General features: G+C 43.0%; 1 protein-coding gene across 1 annotated transcript; it reads left to right on the top strand.

Moving 5' to 3' along the window:
- The first annotated feature begins 3120 nt into the window (after positions 1 to 3120).
- LOC136536265 (T-complex protein 1 subunit alpha-like) lies at positions 3121 to 5623 on the top strand. The gene is made up of 11 exons (XM_066528620.1): positions 3121 to 3321; positions 3440 to 3456; positions 3577 to 3616; positions 4008 to 4038; positions 4122 to 4180; positions 4261 to 4320; positions 4432 to 4482; positions 4579 to 4674; positions 4908 to 4973; positions 5396 to 5458; positions 5612 to 5623. Exons 1-11 carry the CDS (start codon positions 3121 to 3123, stop codon positions 5621 to 5623), a joined length of 696 nt encoding a protein of 231 aa, XP_066384717.1.
- The last annotated feature ends 14856 nt before the right edge of the window (positions 5624 to 20479 follow it).

Genomic DNA, 20479 nt, shown 5'->3' with positions numbered 1-20479 from the left:
TTTCAGTTCTTACTACGGTGCTAGGCCATAGACAAGTCGTACTAGATCGCCCGTGATTCACGAATCAATGCCCCCAGTTGGGTACCCCAAAAACACATGCCCCACTTATACCCTAGGCACAAGCAGGACCAACCCACTACCCTCCTATGATGTGGTCTAGGTCCCCATCCAAACTGGGACTCCAAGCCTCTGCCCCTGAGTCCTAGACTTAGTGCGGTGCAAGGACCTCCTACCCAAAAACCACCCTAACAATCGGTCCGGAAAGAGCCGGAACCCATGACAAGAGAGTAACAAGTCTTCCAAGCGTCCATACCCAAGTATGTGCTCGAGATAATAAGTTTATGACTTGCCTAGAGTCTTATGCAACGGCCGGTCCTTAATCGACACGGACAGGGAAAATAGTGTAACCAAGCTATGTCCCAATGGCCGTAGGCACAACCTTTTACACCCACCAATACCCAAACTATATCCTTGCCCGGTCACTAATTTTCCTTTTCACCAATTATATTTTCCAAGTGATAATAATACAGTAATATATTTCCTATCTCTTGCGAGTGACAGGTAATCACTCGACTTCTACCGGAGTCCTGTAGCATAGCAATCCACATGATCCTGTCATACTAGTAAGACCCATAGGATAAAGATTTATATATGCAAGTGGGTTTCATTCAACTCCTTAAAACTTAATACACAAATATAATTTAAAGTGCAAAAAAGTAGGGGTTATGCACCAGGGCTTGCCTGGGTAAGATTTAATCAGAAGTTAGCTTTCCATGATAGCAACATGATCTCCAAAAGTACCATTTCTCCAATAATTCCTGATGACTCCTTGATCCATCGTCGTCCCTATTATGATATGCAATGCGATGCAATGCAAAGACATAATTAATCAACTGCAACCGTGACTCGTAAAAATACAATTTACATCTTTCAAGTTAACGAGCTAATTCTAATGACAAATGTACTAATCTATGTATCAACATCGTCGAGAAAGGTGTCATTTCCCCCACAAGTATTTTAGTTATACAATTCCATGGAGTTACTTTATCCTGTTCTATCGATTTAATCTTTATTCGAAATAGAACAACATTATCTATCTAGCAACCTAATTATTCTAGAGCCACAACAATTACCGTGAGCAGCTAATAATATTAGTAATTTACTGTAAATTTTTTAGAGTTAATACTATTACCGATTTATCACGAAAATTCCAATAAGTTCACATTTTAACAATATTAAACATTTTAAAAATAATTAGAGAAACCCTAAAAACATTCTGAACTTATGTGAACAAAATATACTATTAGATAGATCATGATTTTAGGAGCCTAACAAAATTGGTTTCATAATTTTTTGACAACTACACAAATTTATATTGATTTTACAAGTTTATTTTCAAAACTAAATTAGCAATTGCTTTAGAAAACTAAAAGGGCCAGCGGATTGGCTCGGCCCTCAAACACGCGCATGGCCTACTGGCCAGACATGGCCTAGCGGCGCGGTGGCCTAGTGGAGCCGGTGGCCCAGACAGGCGGGGCACGCGCACGAGCGTGAGCGGCCGAGCGCGGCGGTGACAGACCGGCCTAGCGAGGTGCGTGGTCACGGCGCGGGTGGCCCAGACGCGCAGGCAGTGGCTGATGAGGACATCACTACTTCGTCGCATACAAGCCAAGGAGAGGAGGAGGTCCAGTACGGGCGTCCAATTCATCTTTTTCATAGTGAAAGCCCTGTCCAACTGAAGTTGGAGCCCATCTCGGGTTTTAGGACTAGTCTGCCTTAAACTGGTCACCCAAGACGCATCCATACTCTATTTTCGATGATCCACATATGGTTGGAAAGCTAATTTGATAAGGAAGTGAATCCAAGTGGTTTCATATCAAAAGACCTTCGAAATCAATAGGAATTGTTGAAACAAGACAGCGTCCAGAATCTACCAGGGTGCTGTGACACCGTCTTTTGGTCCGTTGGACCGTGTATTGTGTTTGGGCCCATTAGGGGGCGTGTCTAGGGGGGTGACGCCCAAGACTATAAATTGTAGCCATCGCTCTCCTTAGGGTTTGGGTTTTGTTTAGTTCTTGATTTCCTCGTGAAAGAGACATCGTTTTACTGCAACTGTGCCGCCAAGGCTGCTTGCTGTAAACCAGGGCCCCAGTTCTTGATCTTGTTTGTCTGTGGTGATTAGTCCTTTCGAATAAAGATTTGAGCTCCTTCTCATTATCATAAGCCTCATATTTATTTGCAATTTCAGATTGCGTTCATCTCGTTCTTGCTTGTGTTCTCAATTCGCTTGCAGGAAAGCCTTCTCGGTGAGGTCAATCGCGTTCGCGTGGTTGATAACCAACGGAGCTATGGTGTAATGGTTGCAGGGGTTCGAATCAGTCTTGGTTCAAAGCCTAAATCGTGAACGTCGAGTCTCCACCAATCGACGCTATTATACCTTTCAGAAGATCAGGCCTAGTCTACATCAGTGGCCTAACACGGGGACGGGCGTGAGCGGCCCAGCCAGAGCAGCCGACGGCCTAGCGATGGCCCAAGCGCGGCGTAGGCGCGACGGCGGCAGGCCTGCCCAGCATGGACGAGCCCACAGGCATGATGCGTATTTTGCAAAAAGAACCCCGTGCTTTTCTCTATTCAACTCAAGATCCACAAGCGCTGTTCAATTGAGTCACGTATTTTATACCTAGATCCCTGAACAAAATTTCTACTTCGATTCTTATCATTCTCTTCATCCTCAAAACAGAGCACGATCAAAGGACGCAATCCACCGGCCCATGTGGCGGCTCGCCGATGGCGGTTCTGTTGTGGGGCATTGCGTGGAGGTGCGTGGACCACGACCGGACCCGGACACGCACAGGTGTGATCAAAGCTCTCCCCATCATGGCCCATAGAGACATGACAACGCACAGCGGCAGGCGTGACGGCCGACAGCAGGCGGCAATGGTGCTGTGGGGTGTGGTGGCTGGCGAGGCGGGCCCCTCAGCACCGGTGTACAAGGCGTGCACCAGGCTAGGGCGGTGCCTTGGAGGTGGAGCCCCACGGCGATAGTAGCAGCATGACGGCCAGAGTGGATGATGGTGGGCGTGGCCACTACGGCGGTACTCCAGGGCAGCGAGAGTGGCCATGGAGACAGAATGGTGTGGAAAGAGGCACGGGAAGGCAGTGCTGTGGAGCCGCAAGTATAGCTCGTTCGCCAATGACAGATCTGCCCCGGCCGTCTCTAGCTTGCCCTTGGTCCATCCCAGAGCACCACTAGGTGGCAGCGCCATGGCGATCGGTGGACAGCAGGGCAGGTTCTTCCCCTCAACTTTGGATGAACCTGCGGTGCAAGCTACCCCTCCATCCCCACAAGCATAGTATAGTTTGCTACTTTGCTCAGATTAGCACCCTCCTATGCCAGATTTTGCTCAAATCTCTATGTAAATGTGGATGATTTGTGCAGGTATTAGCTCATTATAGGTGTCCGGATGTTTAATTTCATCGTTGCTTGATGCTAGTTCCTTTAAAGCCGTAAATTGTTGCAGTCGCTTTTCTTAGTTGTTTGCACAATAACTTATTTTGATTGCCTATAATTTGTAGGATATACATGGATAAGGGTATGACGATGCTTGATGCTGAGGTAGGATTTGTGAGAAAGCTTTTGTGCTTTCACATGCTATTATTTATGAACAGACTACTTGATTATAAATACTTTAGGTTCTCGCACGCATATAAATCATCATTTGCTAGTCCAGAAAGAATTGGATGTACAATTTAAGTTTTTGTGTCCACACATAACACTATTTGCAATCAGGCTACTTTAAATGGTAATATATCTATCTATGTAGTAACTGATATTATAGATTATGGTTCCTGATTGTAACAATTTAAATGTTTTTGTTAGGACACCTTGTAGGTGAGATGGCATCCAGTAATCTCTGTTTCTTTTTTGTTTGGATTGTACTACTGTTAATACTGAGTGTTTCTAGACAGTGTCAACTTGATTGCATTCATGGAATGATGATGGCTAGATTAACATTGCTAAGGATACATGGGACAATGGTGAGATCACATTCCCCTCAATTGTGATATGAATGTACATGGGACTATCGAGTTCAGTGGGCTGCATTGAATCTATGAAACAGACTATCGAGTAGGAGATGGAACAACTTCAGTTGTCATCATAGCAATAGAGTTGCTGAAGGTAATAGATGTTTTCCTCTTTCCTTTTCCCACTCTTGTTAATTTCCCAACCAGTTTTTAGATACACTCACACTGTTTCAGAGAGGCAATGATCTTATGAAGAATAAGATCCATCCAACCTCTATAATCAGTGGCTACAGGGTGAGTTTTTGATCCTACAAGCTGTAGTAGCATTTGAATGTTCAATGGTCATTTCAGTGGTAGGATTATTGTAGTTGACATTTTGGAATGTTTTCCTTCACATTCTACCAGCTTGCTATGCGTGAAGCCTGCAAATATGTTGAGGAAAAGTTGGTAGTCAAGGTAAGAAAATGTTGTCTCCTAAGAAAATTTTAGAAGAATGTTGTCCCATCCCATGTCTATTGTCATACTGATTTGAATATTTATCTATATTTTTAGGTTGATAAACTTGGAAAACACTCCCTTATCAATTCTGCAAAAACTTGCATGTCTTCAAAATTGATCACTACTGACAGTGATTTCTTTGCTGCTATGGTAAGTTCCTATGGTCATTTAGCATTTAGTTTAAGGGATTCTTTTGTTGGTTCATTTTTCCTCGTTGGTATTGCTTTAATTTTGCGTGTGTGAATACTAACTGTAAAATGCTTTAGTCATAGGACTGTTTTAGTTGTATTAATCCCTGTAGCTAACTGCTATGGTTTCACTGCCTTTCTATTAGCATTGCTTTGAACTATTTGTTGTAAGTCATCCTAACTTTTATTTCTTAGGTTGTCGAGGCAGTTCAAGGTGTGAAGATTACAAATGCCAACGGAGAAGTGAAGTATCCAATCAAGGTTAGTCAATGACGTTTGGTTACAACACTGTTCCACTAAATCTATTCTATCATATGGATTTGTTATGTTGTGAATAAGACATCTCTGGGATATTCTATTGATCAATTTACTTTTCCACTGCTTGCGTACTCTGTAGTGGTACTTGTTGCCATATTATTGTCTGGACAATGTGCTCTACCAAAACATTCAATTAGGATGTTTGATGTTAACTATATCATGAACTGCTTTGGACCACCTAGGTGGTCCTTCTGCCCATGCTGGGTCAAAGACCTTGATGATTGGTTGCTTTGTAGTGCATGGATAGCAACTTTTAAACATGTATTATTGTTCTCTTTAATCTCCTAGGTTTGGTGTTAATTATTCTTATTGTTGAGTTCTTTCATAAATTTAGCTTGTAACTATGGGTTTTATCTGATCTTCAGAGCATCAATATTTTGAAAGCTCATCGTAAAAGTGCCAAGGATAGTTACCTACCATGTTATAAGGTTACTAGTACAAGATGCACTTGAGTAGTGTGGTATATCATTTTCTAGGTAGCAGCGTAACATGTACAAGATGCTTAAAATTTTGTTCACATTATTGCTCATACAATGTAGAGATCATTGTATTTCTTTTATCCTCAAAGTCAATGTTTGTAGTTTGAGAACTGAAGAGTCTTTAATGTTGTCATATGATAGTTCTTAGTATGGGGCCTAATTTTCCCTCCATCTATTGATTTGTAGGAAAACCAAGATAGCAGCTCGCCACAAACACAACTTGTAGCTACCACAACGATAGGTACAAGTACTGGTCGGAGCAAGATAGAGTTTGAGTGGAGCGCACAAGTGATGGGATGGTCAATGCCAAGCCAACCTTTGCTACAGTGCTAGACATAGCTTATTATATTTTGATGTGTTCAAACTAGCTACTATGAGTCAGATACCTTATGTGTTTCAGTTGTACGAACAAAGCATATTTTGGATTAATGGATGTCTAAATGTTTCTTTCATCATATATTGTTCGGCATGCAATTATTGTTTGAAGCAAATAAGGCATTTCAATATGGACTATCGACATAATAATTTGGCGTTGCAATATGTGATATAGCAACAAACATTTATCGTGGCAATAGACGATTGCACCTATAACAACCACAATGTTTAGTGTGGCAATAGAGAGGCAACCTCTAGCAACCAAACATATATCGTGGCAATAGATGGATGCACCTATAGCAACCACAATGTTTCGTGTGGCAATAGAGAGGCTACCTCTAGCAACCAAATATTTATCGTGGTAATAGAGGGTTCCACCTATAGCAACCACCGAGATAGCGTGGCAATAGAGGGTCCATATATTGCAATGCTATTGATGTGTGGCAATAAGGTCTATTGCAACACCTATTGTCGTTGCTAGTGCACCTATTGCCATGCTTTGGGTACGTGGCAATAGGTATTTCTAGCAACACCGGGTGTGTTGCAATAGTAACTATTGCAACACCCACGATGGTTGCCTATACTATGGGTTGCAACAGTACATGGCGTTGCAACAACACTCCTTGGTGTTGCAATAGGGGAAAACCTATTACAACACTAAAATGAGTCGTTGGGCAAACCTTTTGCCATGGTTACTATGACAACGCCTACCAATGAAAAAAAGTGTTGCAATTTTGTCTATCGCAACCATTTTTGGTATATTGCAATGCTTTTAGGCCGTTGCATTAGGGGTAAAACCTTGTAGTGAGCTTTGCAACATCTCTGAGCCATCTTCACCATCATGGCATATGTTGCTCACACACATGCACTTATGGACTAATCGTCTGTGTATCTCACTCAAACACATATTAGTCCACCTAAGGTTGTCACTCGATTACTAATACCAAACAAGGACCTTTCAATCTCCCCTTTTTGGGTAATTGATGACAACTCTACAAAGATATGGAAATTAAGATCAAATGGAATCATGTTGCTTGCCCAAGCAATTTTACCATGTGTAAACAATTTTAGACAAGTACCACAAACCCGAATTGGTAGTATTAGCTCTCCCTACATATGTGCTAGAGCATTTGGTTTGAAGCTCGCATATATGCATAGATTGGAATTGTGGGAGAGTAATTACTACCAAATGATGTTAAGATATATAGAATAAACCTTTGATGCGTGATACCAATCGGAGTTGCACTTTTAACACCATCCTTAGCACCACGAGTAGCTAGATATTAAAAAATACTAGAAACCCTATGAGATCAATCATTATAAACAAGGTTCTAGTGCCACATGTAGAAATACAAGTCTAGCTACCATCCTATGCATGCTAGTTATCAAGTCACCATTCAAATTCTACAACTAGCATACCACACAAGTGTGCATATCAAATTTAAAACATATGCAATGCAAGCAAGCACATGACTATACACAAATTAAATGCAATCAATTAAAAGTTCATGAGCTTGCTCCTCCTACCTGTGTGCTTTTCTTGTCCAAGAATTTTGATCCTCTCACATTCTTCAATGTTGCTCCCTCTTTGTCCATGTCCATGTCCAACCTCTACTTTATCTCAATCTCCCCCAAATCTTTCATATCCTTGTAATCTCTCCCCCTTGTCATCAATTTCCATAAAAGGTATGTTTCTTATTGATGCAAAGGCTTGCATTGGGGTAGATGGTTGACACTTGAATCTTTATTTTTGATGGACACCACTTGTATAGCTCTTTAGACACTATGTGTAGGATCTTGTAGGATATCACTTGTGAGTTGATCTAGACACTACTTGTAAATTCTCAATGAAATACTTGAGTCTAGATGCCATTTGAAACAATCAAACTAGATATCCATTTGCATTGTTGTCTTGTTCTTGTACTCTTGTTACTTATCATGAGCTTCTAAGTTGACTTGAACTAAATTGACTTGCCTAAGCTTCTAAGTCCGGTTTGAACCAATGACAAGCTTCTTCACATCTCTAACAAGGGTTATCTTACCAATGTTGTACTTGTCACTTGTTAGCAATCTAAATTAAATCAAGTACTTTGGTTCACTAGCTCATGAACAAAACTCATACACTACCACTAGATTCATCTAATCATTCAAGCAATAGTGGTAGGCTATGAATTTTAAAATTTCATTTGTCATGCATGATCCTAATGAGCATGTACTATATACACTGACCGCAAACTAGTAAGGGATGAAATAATCATGCACATTACAATGCTACTTTTGCTATGTTGGAGTAGAGGATAGTCACATAGATTCTAATTCATTACTCCATTAGCAATGTGAAGTCCAATTTATAGCTTGGTGAAGACAAATCATCATAGATAGAGTCCATTCTTCACCCATATGATTTAAGAACTACTAATGATCAAGTGCACTTTCTTGTTGTGGTTGGCTTGCTTCTTCATTTCATCTTTGCTTGCACAATAGCATCAATGTGAGAATACCACTTGAAATATCATGACTAGCTCTCTTTTGGATGTTGCTTGTTTTCTTGATCAACCCTTTTGATTGCTTCAACTAAGCATCTCAAATGTTCCTTGGATCACCACTTCCATATTAGCCTTCTAAGTACCACACTTGGTTTACCTACACATAGGCGGCAAGCCCCTACACTAGGGAGAAGTGACTTCTCTCTAAAGTACCATTTTTGATACTCACTTGAAATAGCTTGATTGATTGATCCAAATGATGGACTTAACTAGATGTGTAACCTTGAATCCTTGTTTAAATCCTTTTCTTTCTACTTATTTAAGTCCTTTTCTTTCTACCAAATGATTTCCAATAATCTCTAAAACTTAAACTTCATCGTCATCTTGAGTTTGATCTTGATCTTGGATTTGAGTACCAAATATGTGCTAAGTACATACCACAATCAAATGGCATTGTACTTTTTGCTTGTCAAACTTCTAGATTGTATCAAAACCAAACTTAGGTACCTCAACCACTTATAAACATATTTCCAACTTGAGGACCTTTCAATAAAAGTGACTTTTGATCAATCCAATAATTGTCACTTTTCTAGCAGATTCTGTACTCTTCAAAGAAAAATTCATATCTCATGGAGATGTGGTTCACTAAGTCATCTAGCAGCTGTAAAAATTTGGGATTCATTTGACTTCTAGATTGCTACCAGATTTCAATTCTTCCACCACTGCTACATGCTGAAAACTACTTCACTATAGCTAGCAAGATCTACTCCAAAACCAAAGAATATCTTATCCAATTCTCATGAAATTAGTATAGTATCTTATACCATAAGTCTAGATCATGCATACCAAATTTTAAGCCAATCCAAATAGATTTGATCACTCAAACATGGCTAAGATCACATATCCCTCTGATTTTACAATATAGGACATATTTGAATCACTTGACCTATACTTCATCAAATATGAATCAAACTTAAAACTAACTTGTTTGAATACTTTCACAAGACATATATCCATTCAATCCACTTACTAAATGTCATCTTATGAATTTATTCAACACATATCAATCCAAACTTGATCACTAAGCATTTATCCATTCAAACATCTCATAGCAAGCAACATTGCATATTTATCTAATTCAATCAACTCATATGCACCCAAATGAAATGATCAACAAGAGATATACCTTGGTTGGCTCATGATCATCCAATTAGCAAGCTTCAACTCATATCTTTGCAAGCCATCAAATATATCAATATATCATCCACAATATGAATGTTGCACTTGTATGTTGTAGCACTTGGACTCAATTTTCACTTGACATTGGGTTTGGATGTGCACTAAGCTTCATAACTGGACTCAACATATGATGAACAATGTGAGATCAATTGAATCAATCCTCCAATGCCATGGTACCTACATACATTAATCCATGTTTTGATGGTACCCAAACAAGTTTAGGTCCTTTCAAGTTAGGAGCGACATACTTAGGCATTGCCTTAGTATGAGTAGCGTGATGTTCTGCAATTACAACCAATGAGGTACCATTGCCATCCTTTCTAAGCATAGAATCATCATCAATTGAAATAGGCTTAGAAGAGTTACCTAGGGGACATGAATGTGCCATATGTCCCCTTTCCTAGCATGAGTAGCACTTCCTCTTTGATTGAGCCTTTTCTTCCTTGCTTATGTGGTGCTTCTCATTACCTTGCCTTCATGAGTTGCTTGAACCTTCTTCTCAAGCTTAGTAGGACACCTCGAGGAAAAATGTCCTATATCCTTCCACTTGAAGCACTTGATGTGAGCATACACCTTCTCATCTTCATTCTTGCTCATCATCTTTGTATCTTGAATAAGCATTTGTGGGGGTATGGCCCCTGGTATCCACAAGACAAGACATGGGCCGCACCATCAGAGGTGGCCCAGCCCACAAGATCAAGGCATGTACGGTGCTACTCGGCGTGCACCGCAAGCTATTGTATAGTACCAAATAGGATAATTTCCTTGTAACCCTACCCCTCTAGAGTATATAAGGAGAGGCAGGGGTCCCCTAGCGGACAAGATACATATATCTATAGTCATGCGATATCATACGATAGCTAATACAAACCAACAAACCACAGGGGTAGGGTATTACGTCATACTAATGGCTTGAACTTGTCTAACTCATGTGTCTCTATTGCCTTCTTGTTCTTGATCTCACGCTCCTCTACCGATCAATCTACCTTCATGGGATACCCCTCGGAGGACTGCCGATGATATTCTGTCGACAGTTGGTGCGCCAGGTTGGGGTTTGCGTGTTGTTTCCTTGTCGAACAAGATAGCTTTTTCCGTAGGCTCTTCATCCCTCCCGCAGCCCGGCCAGATCTTCATGGTCGAATCGATCTCATGGATCATTAATGCTGACAGAGTCGAAGAGCTCCTCGAGCAGGTGCAGATCAATTCTACACCGATCACCCCTGCACCTATGACTATAGATCTGATCTCAGAGCCACCTCTGAGGTTGCCTCCATCAACAACTCGCCGCTCGCTTCCTCGCTACTAGAGGAGGCAGATCAACAATGATGATCTGATCGCATCAATCGATCAGGTTGGTCAGAAGCTCACCGACTGCCTCTCCATCGCCAAATCGGCTCTAGACACTCTAGTCTAGCACTGACCACCCTCCAATCTAGATCTATCGAAGGCTGCTCGGGAAACTCTAGAGGTTACAGCCCTACCCTTTGGGTTCACCAATGCCATCGCTGCTTACCAACATGCCCTGAGGGGTAGATTCGCCGACCAGGTTGAAGACGTTCATCCTCTCGCCAACCAGATAGCGCCATATGCCACCGACCAGACATTCTATCTAAAGCTAAGTCATGCTTTAATATTTTTCTAAATATTCTCCTATCTTTGTTAATCGCCATAATGTTTCTCCAAGCTGTTTTCTCCATGTTTGCACTCCAAAAGATTTTCTAAACCCCCGAATAGTCCTGTTGATGCTCGGACACCTCCAGAGATGGCCCTGTCTCTGGCTCCTCCCTACACATGCACGAGCATCTGTCCTCTGCGTTATGGGTGGTCGGCAGCGGCTCCTTACCGACGCTTGTTCCTCCTACACATGCACAGGCTCCGCGCTCCACGTTATGGTTAATAGGCTAGCTAGGGCTAGAGACTCAGCTACACACTAACTGTTCGGGCGGTTTATATTAAATACATCTTCACACCAACTTATCGCCGAGCTACTTATGCTATTTCATCGCCATTGCTGATTTTTCTCCGGAGTTCATATATTTGTACATCATGTACTACCCGTTCTACATATTTGTATTGTAGGATCATCGGACCACCTAGTGCTTGGGCTTCTCCACCGATCAACTGGTCGGACCGCTAGGTCCATAGACTTCATCACCGACCAGTTGATCGGACTGTTCGCCGATCGCTTCTACTCAATGTTCACTTCGCCACCGACCAGTTGACTAGGCTATTCGTCGCTCGTGCTTCATCGCCAGCTATGTCGGTTACTCCTTAGCCCTTGGATTATTCGTGCTCGAGGACTAAGTGGGCACACTTCACCCCACTTCACCTTGCGGACATCGCCAGCTACGCCGGGGACTCCTTGGTGGTCGGACGTCACTAGCGGCGCCAAGGACTCCTCAGTGCTTGGACATCGCCAGCTACACCGAGAACTCCTCGGTATTTAGACATCACCAGCTACGCTGGGGACTCCTCGGTGCATGGACATCGCCACCTATGCCGGGGACTCCATGGTGCTCGGACGTCACTAGCTGCGTCGAGGACTCCTCGATGCTCAGACATCGCCAGCTATGCTAGGAACTCCTTGATGTTCGAACATCGCTAGCTACACCGAGGACTCCTCAATGCGCAAACATCACCAGCTATGCCGGGAACTCCTCGCTGCTCGGACATCACTAGCTACGCCGGGGACTCCTCGGTGCTTAGACATCGCCAGCTACGTTGGAGACTCCTCGGTGCTCGGACATCGCCGCCTACACTTGGGACTCCTCGGTGCTCGAACATCGCGACTCCTTGGTGCTCGAACATCGCCGCCTACGCCGGGGGCTCCTCGGTGCGTGGATATCGCCGGGTACACTAGGGACTCCTCGCAGATCGAACATCGCCAGCTATGTTGGGGACTCCTCGCTGCTCGGACATCACTAGCTACATCAAGGACTCCTCAATGCTCGAACATCGCCACCTACGTCGGAGACTCCTCGGTGCTCTGACATCGCCAGCTACATCGGGGACTCCTCAGTGCTTGAACATCGCCGCCTACACTGAGGACTCCTCGGTGCTCTGACTTCGCTAGCTATGCTAGGGATTCCTTGGTGCTTAGACATAGCCAGCTATGCCGAGGACTCCATGGCACTCGGACATCACTCTTGGTGGTTGGACCTTGCTACATCTCATCAGTGTGCTATCAAGCTGCTCCATGCTATTTGGATTAGGGTGCTAATCTTGGGCAGCACATCTGGGGTCTTGATACGCGCATGTCGAATGATGTCAACAAAGCTTTCAGACTTCTTTTTCTTTGACCCTGCTATAAGATTCATTCTTCATCATCCAGCAGGCTCGGGGACTAAGTGGGCACACTTCACCTTATGGTGAATGTGCACTTTTCTCATCTTGAGGCTACGCCCGAGGACTGGTTTCCTGCTTGGCTGGTCTTCTACTTTCTGACCCTAGCACCACATGACTATGTCACCTACTGTTAGGCTCGGGGACTAGCTATGGGGGTATGGCCCTCGATATCCACAAGACAAGATATGGGCCACACCATCAGAGGTGGCCTAGCCCACAAGATTAAGGTGTGCACGGCGCTGCTCGGTGTGCACTGCAAGCTATTGTATAGTACCAAATAGGATACTTTCCTTGTAACCCTACCCCTCCAGAGTATATAAGGAGAGGCAGGGGTCCCCTAGCGGAGAAGATACATACATCTGCAGTCACGCGATATCATACGATAGCTAATACAAACCAATAGACCATATGAGTAGGGTATTACGTCATACTGATGGCCTAAACCTATCTAACTCGTGTGTCTCTATTGCCTTCTTGTTCTTGATCTCACACTCATCTGCCGATCAATCTACCTTCGTGGGATACCCCTTGGAGGACTACCGATGATATTCTATCGACAACATTAGATGCCTTGCCTTTCCACCTCTTCATGTTTTCTTCATCTTTTTCTTCAAGTCACCACATTCTTCATGGTTGATCTTGATTTGCTCTTGGGGTGTATTTTCTTGCTCATCTTGTGGCTTTGGTTGAGGCTCTTCTTGTTGCTTCACCAATTGCTTGGTTGGGCACATTGAGGTACGGTGACCCCAAGCATGGCACTTGAAGCACTTCACATGCTTGAGCATCTCTTCTTCCATCATCTTCTTGAGCTTCTCAATGTTTGGGCAACCATTTGTAAGATGTCCCGCTTCATGACACCAGTAGCACATGGAGTGAGACAACTTTCATTGTAGTTGCTTCTTCATCTTCTTTGCCCTTTTTCTTTCCCCCTTTGTCATCTTCTTGTTGAAGCCAAGGCCACTCTTGTCACCAAAGTTTCTTTGAGTCTTCAACATTTGCTCAAATGTGACTTTTGAGTTGTAGCACCTCTCTAAATTGTTGCTCAATTTCTTCACTTCATTCTTGAGCTCATTGTTCTCCTTCAAAAGGCTAGTCTCACAAGACAAGCAAGTAGAACAAGCATCTATATGTGAAGAGCATGGCATATCTAATAAATCATCATAAGAGGTGGATACATGCTTTTTCCCTACATCACAAGAGTTAGTCATATGTTGCAATTGATCACTTGACTCATGTGATGAGCTCTTATTCTTTTTAAGTTTCTTTGAAAACATTTTAATGAGAGAAGCATGTTGTTCTAATAATTCTTCGTGAGATGCAAGTAGTGTCTCATGAGTCAAATTTAGCTCACCATGTGAAGATTTAAGAACATCAAGTAAGTGCTAATGTTCTTCACATGAGTTGTTTAGAAATGAGTTTTCATTTTCTAATTTTATTGTTTTAGTTTTCTCATTTTCTAAAGACATGGTCATGCTAGCAAGTCTACTAACAAGCTCATCATATGAATCAACTTGACCAACCACCTTAGCACTTTTTACCATTGTGTCACCTTGTGACATGAAGCAATGTGGTGATGATGGAGAGCTTGTAGTAGCATCATGATCATGGCTTGAGCATGAACCAACATCATCACGATCACCACCAAGTGTGTTTGAGGTAGAATCATCATTGACATCACTTGAGGCATCATCATCATCAATCTTGTCAAGTGAACTTGTCGTGGATCGATCATCATCATCACTTGACCATGAGGTGGAGCAATCTTCCACAATCACCAAATTATGGTCATGCTCAACACACTCATGCACAACCTCATCCTTGGGCTCATCCTCCTTCTCGAACTTGGCATCGTCCCATGTGGAGGAGTCATCGAAGGTGTGCTTGATTGATTCTCACAATTCATGAGCGGTTCCTTTGTGGTTCACCTTGTAAAACAACTCAAAGCTCAAAGCATCCATTAGATATAAATAAACATTGGCATCAAGTTCAAAGAGAACCTTTTGAGCTTTGGTTAGATTTTATGGTCCAAGACATGGGTGAGACCACTTGTGACAACCCACCAAAACTTAGGTCTCTTTGCATGAAAATGGTCAAGCATATGGTGTTTGCATCATGCAAAGTGTGTGCATAAAAATGTGTGTGTCACAGTCATCTAGCCCACTAGACGCTATCCTCTTAGGTCAGTGAAGTAGACCTAGCTCTGATAACACGTGTTTGGTCGAGATGGTGGACTAAAGGGGGGGTGAATATTCCTTTCTAAATTTTATCGTATCGGCTAACCGAAATGAATGCGGAATTTAAAACTATCGGTCTAGCCAAGACTACACCCCTCTATCAAAGTTTTTAAGCACCATACAAAGATCCTAAATAGGAAACAAAGGTCTCGGGCTTGCTAGAGCTCACCTAATAATTCTAGCTTGCAAGGTCACACAAACCTATGCAACTAGTACTTCATACAACCGAGGGAGCTCCTACACAATCTAGTAAGCAAAATCACAAAGCCACCTAAGCTCACTAGCAATGCTCAATAACAAGGCTACACAAGCCAAATTAGAGAGCACAAATTACTTAGCTACACAAACTAAGTAATTTGACTAACAAGGTAACTCAAACCAAATTAGTCACGCAAGGGAGCTACTTCTATGCTACACAAGCAAGAAGGCAACTAGCAAGCTACTAAAGCTAACCTAGTCACAAGAGCAACTACACAAGTACAATGTATGAAATGTAAATACAAGCTTGTGTTGCACAGAATGCAAACCACCAAAAAGATGATGAAGACAATGTTGACACGTGATTTTCTCCTGAGGTTCACTTGGTTGCCACCAAGCTACATCCCCATTGTGTCGATCGCTCACTTGGTGGTTTAGTGGCTAATTGGCATCACCCGCCAAGCCCGCACGTCAAGCACCACAAGAACCTACCACGAAAGTGAGGCTAGCTCAATAACACACTCAACTAGAGTTACTCTTCATGATCCCCATAGGGTGACCACAATTCCTCTCACAAATCCTCCTCCGGATCACCACACAATCTTCTCACGTGCCTCAATGGAGTGACAAGCCACCAAGCCATCTAGGAGGTGGCAACCTCCAACAGCAAGAAGCACCATCGGCATGCAACATGATCACCTAGTGCCACTTGATGCAACCCCACAATGCAATCACACTAGAATCGCAAACTCACTCAATTGGATGAACACTATCAAGCAAGAGTGAGTTAGAGGGCTCCCAAGCACTCCTGCACAAGCCACCAAGGATCAAGGGTGCTCAGCTCTTGGCCAAAGGCCAGCCAATAGTTCTATTGATAGCCCTAAAGTCTAAAATAGTTGTTACCCCTTCACTAGGCATTTTTCGATAGGACCGGATGCGCTAGTCAAAATGACCGGACGCACCCGGCCAACATTGGGTCGCGCTACGCCATCCCAATGGTCGGCTTCCTTGACGCGCATGGTAGGGACAATCATATGCGCTGGTCCATGACCGAACTCACCTAAGTAGCGCTAGATCATGCAATTCAACGAACACCATAGCCAATGATCAAACGCAAGGCAACCATCACCTGACTCCACGCTAACGTGCGTACAATCAGATCTAGTAAGGTCCCGAGAGAGCCAAACTATGACTGAACGTGTCCTATCCTAGGTGACTAGACGCGCCGGTGAAACCAGGGCTAGTGTCCTATCCCATCTCCTTGCCTTCGGCCAGCCAGCGTGTCGTGGCTAAAAATGATCGGACACTTATGTCCTCCCATGGCCTGTGTCCAGTCAACTCTAGTGACCACTTCTCACTTCTATTTCTTCATCAAGTTTATCTATTTCAACTCCAACTTCTTCTCCATTGCAAATGTGCTAGCACCACAAAGTATACACCACCATGCGTATGTGTGTTAACATTTTCACAATCATTTTTCAAACGATTAGCAGCTCAACTTTACCACGCCACTCAATCCTAGCAACGATGAAAAATTAGATCACTCGAGTGGCACTAGATGACCGATATGCAACCAAGTTTGCCCCACTTAATAGTATGACCATCTATCGTAAACCCGATCATCAACTTTTCTACACACCTATGACCGGTGAAATGAAATACCCTAGGTTATACCTTTGCCTTGAGCATTCTATTCCATCTCCTTTGATGTTGATGCAACATATGCACCAACCAATCACCAAATGATATGATCCACTTCATATCATCACGTGACCATATTGGTTCATCAATCTTGACTTCACTTACTCTTCACCGTTGTCTCGATCCATCAGCGCCAAGTCATCACTCAACTTGCCCTTCACACATGCAATTAGTCCATTGAGTCAAACCTTGTCTTGATATTCTCTACCTTAGTCACATGACTTAATGTCATGTTTTATATGCAATGAGCTCCTTCATCACATGTGTGAGCTTTGCAACATCTCCGAGCCATCTTCACTGTCATGGTATATGTTGCTCACACACATGCACTTGTGGACTAATCGCCTATGTATCTCATTCAAACACATATTATTCCACCTAAGGTTGTCACTTGTGGTAGAACCACCTAAAATAACGCACTTATGGAGGTGCTCGTCTTCCCCCAGACACTAAGCAACCTGAAAGCAAGCTACAATGGGCAGGTTTCGTTAGGCACACCCCAAGGGAGAGCCCAAAAGATCCACATTTTCCCCCAAGGATCCAATAATGAGAGCGAGTTACAATACTTAGTACATTTCATACATCCAGAGTTCTTAGAAATTCATTATTACATTGCTAAATTCAGAGTGCGGAATATTAAACAACAGAATGATAATAAACATCTATCGATAAAGAACAAGGATCCGTCTGTGCCCACCAGATGAATCCTTCACACAATGGTACTCCTCAAGCATGACCTACAACAGGGGTAAATAAACCCTGAGTACACAATGTACTTGCAAGACTTATCCGACTAGTGGGAATAGTTTCCTGACTCCAAGGGATATGCAAAGCTTTATGGTTTCCTGGTTTCCTTTTTGCAGAAAGCAATACTAATAGTGAGTCCTTATTTATGTTATTATTAGTAGCCATGATTAATTTATTATCTAGCCATTCTATGTAAGCACATGTTCTACTTTCAAACAAGAGTTGAGCAATTAGTTTCATTCCATCACCTTCCATCTTTCAGTTCTTACTATGGTGCTAGACCATAGACAAGCCATACCGGAACATTGGTGATTCGTGAATCAATGCCCTAGCTAGGTACCCTAAAAACACATGCCCCGCTTGTACCCTAGGCACAAATAGGACCAACCCATCACCCTCCTATCATGGTGTCCATGTCCCTATCCAAACTTGGACTCCAAGCCCCCGCTCCTGAGTCTTGGACTCAGTACGGTGCAAGGACCTCCACCATCCCCTCCTCCAATCAGTCAATCCAGAAAGAGCCAGAACCCACAACAAGAGAGCAACAAGTCTTCCCTATGCCCATACCCAAGTATGTGCTCGGGATAATAAATCTATGACTTGTCTAAAGCCCAATGCAACGGCCGGTCCTTAACCGACGCAGATAGGAAAAAAAGTGTAACCAAGCTATGCCCTATTGGCCGTAGGACACAACCTCTTACACCTACCAATATCCAAACCATATCCCTGCCCGGTCACCATTTTTCCTTTCCACCATTTTATCATGAGTGATCATAATTATCACCTATTGTGAGTAATGGCAGGTTACTCACGCTACTGATACCCTAAGCATAGTAGCTACTCGACCTATACTTGTAGGACTCATAGGTAAGTATATCTATGTATGTATTTTCCATAAAATGCCTGTAACATAAATGCACATCATATATATATTCACTGATCATTAAAAAATAGGGGTTATGCACCGGGGCTTGCCTTGGGCAGGCGATGGGTCAACAAAGTCAACAACGAACAGCTTTAGGGCTCCCTCCTATATGAGAACCTTCTCCTCATACTCCTCAATAATCTCCTCAAAGTCATGTTCGTCCATAGGCACGAACTCTACCAACTCATGATCTACATGCATGAAATAATGATGCAACACTTAGCAATACGGCAACAACAACTCTTAAAATAAAAATATGTCTATCAAGCTACTAAGCAAGTTCTACCGACTAAGGTGCTAAGTTACCTACTGTTGCCGCTAACAAGTATGAAGCATAACATATATTATCTTAGCAACTAAAGGTATTCTTACTCTTAATACATATTTATTCTATATATGATAAAACAAGAAGTACTAGCTACTCTATTTATCATCCTACTCTAGTGCTACAAAAATTACAATGAGCACAGAATAATCTAATGAGACTACTGTAAAAATTTCATGGCAAAAGCTATCACCGATTTGCCACAAAAATTCATACAAATATTGAGCTACATAAAACTAAGCTTCCTAAATAGAATTTATGACTCTATCATTATCACAACTAACTATAAACTAACTACACCAATAGATAGATGGCATTTTTGTGAATCTAACAAATTTTGTTTCACTATTTTTGGATACCTACAACATTTACTATCATTTTTCAAAGTTTAGCTCAAAACTAAATTGAATAAACATTTATTAATTCACTGGAAAATGAAAAACCGAATTCCTCAGCGCAGCCCGTGAGCGAGCGGCTCGGCCCACTCCAGCGCCCCATGTGCACGCATGCGTAGCACACTGGCGCGGCCCACGTGGCTCGGCCCACGTGTGATAGTTGCTCAACATGGGGAGACCCACGCGCGCACCGACGATTATGCAAAAGAGACCCAGGATTTCAATTAAATGAACCCACAGTCCTTTCTACTATTTCACTTTCTCTCTCTGACGCTCACACTTAACCCCCCCCCCCCCCAGTTTACTTTGAATTCTTGTTTCAAGGTCCCTGGCCAGAACTTAATAGAGGACGCGGCATCTCTGGCCAAACGTCGGCGAGCACAGACCTCCTCGGTAGCAATCCTTACCACCCCGACACTCCTCATGATAAGCACATTTGATAGAGGTAATAAACACCATGATTGGTGCCGCACAGAGGTGTGGCCATGCACCATGGTAGTGTTTGGCCGCTGTGACACCGACGCTGGCGAATTAACCTAGCCCAACGCCTCTACCGCTACCCTAGGAGCAAAAGTGCCTCACCAGATATCTAAAGGACAGCTTGGACAAAGTCATGGGGCTTGACAGGGTGGCTAGCCATGAGCATGAGGTCATTCTGGTTCATGGCAAGTGCGGTGATGGCGTCCCCGATGACTTGCTGCTCCGCCGGTGAAACTAATACACGGGTGAGGCAACCAAGTCAACACGACACAAAGGCACCACTCAATTGAAACAACAGAGCATGGAGCGATGCCCTGGCCGAGCACCCACCTCGATGGCCATGGTAGACTACCACGAGGAGAATGCCCCGCATTACCTCACTGGAGGACGAAAGCTCATCAGGATGACTCCAATTACGGGCTAACTAATAGGGCTAGTTGGGTGCACTGTTAATTGGAAGGAGGTGTACTACACAAAGCTAATTAGATGGCCGACTCAGCTCAATCTTATGGTGGCCGAC

The sequence above is a fragment of the Miscanthus floridulus genome, chromosome 2, assembly GCF_019320115.1.
Source record: "Miscanthus floridulus cultivar M001 chromosome 2, ASM1932011v1, whole genome shotgun sequence".
Classification (NCBI taxonomy): domain Eukaryota; kingdom Viridiplantae; phylum Streptophyta; class Magnoliopsida; order Poales; family Poaceae; genus Miscanthus; species Miscanthus floridulus.
Note: the sequence above shows the minus strand (reverse complement) of the source record. Positions and strands in the feature narration are given on the sequence as shown.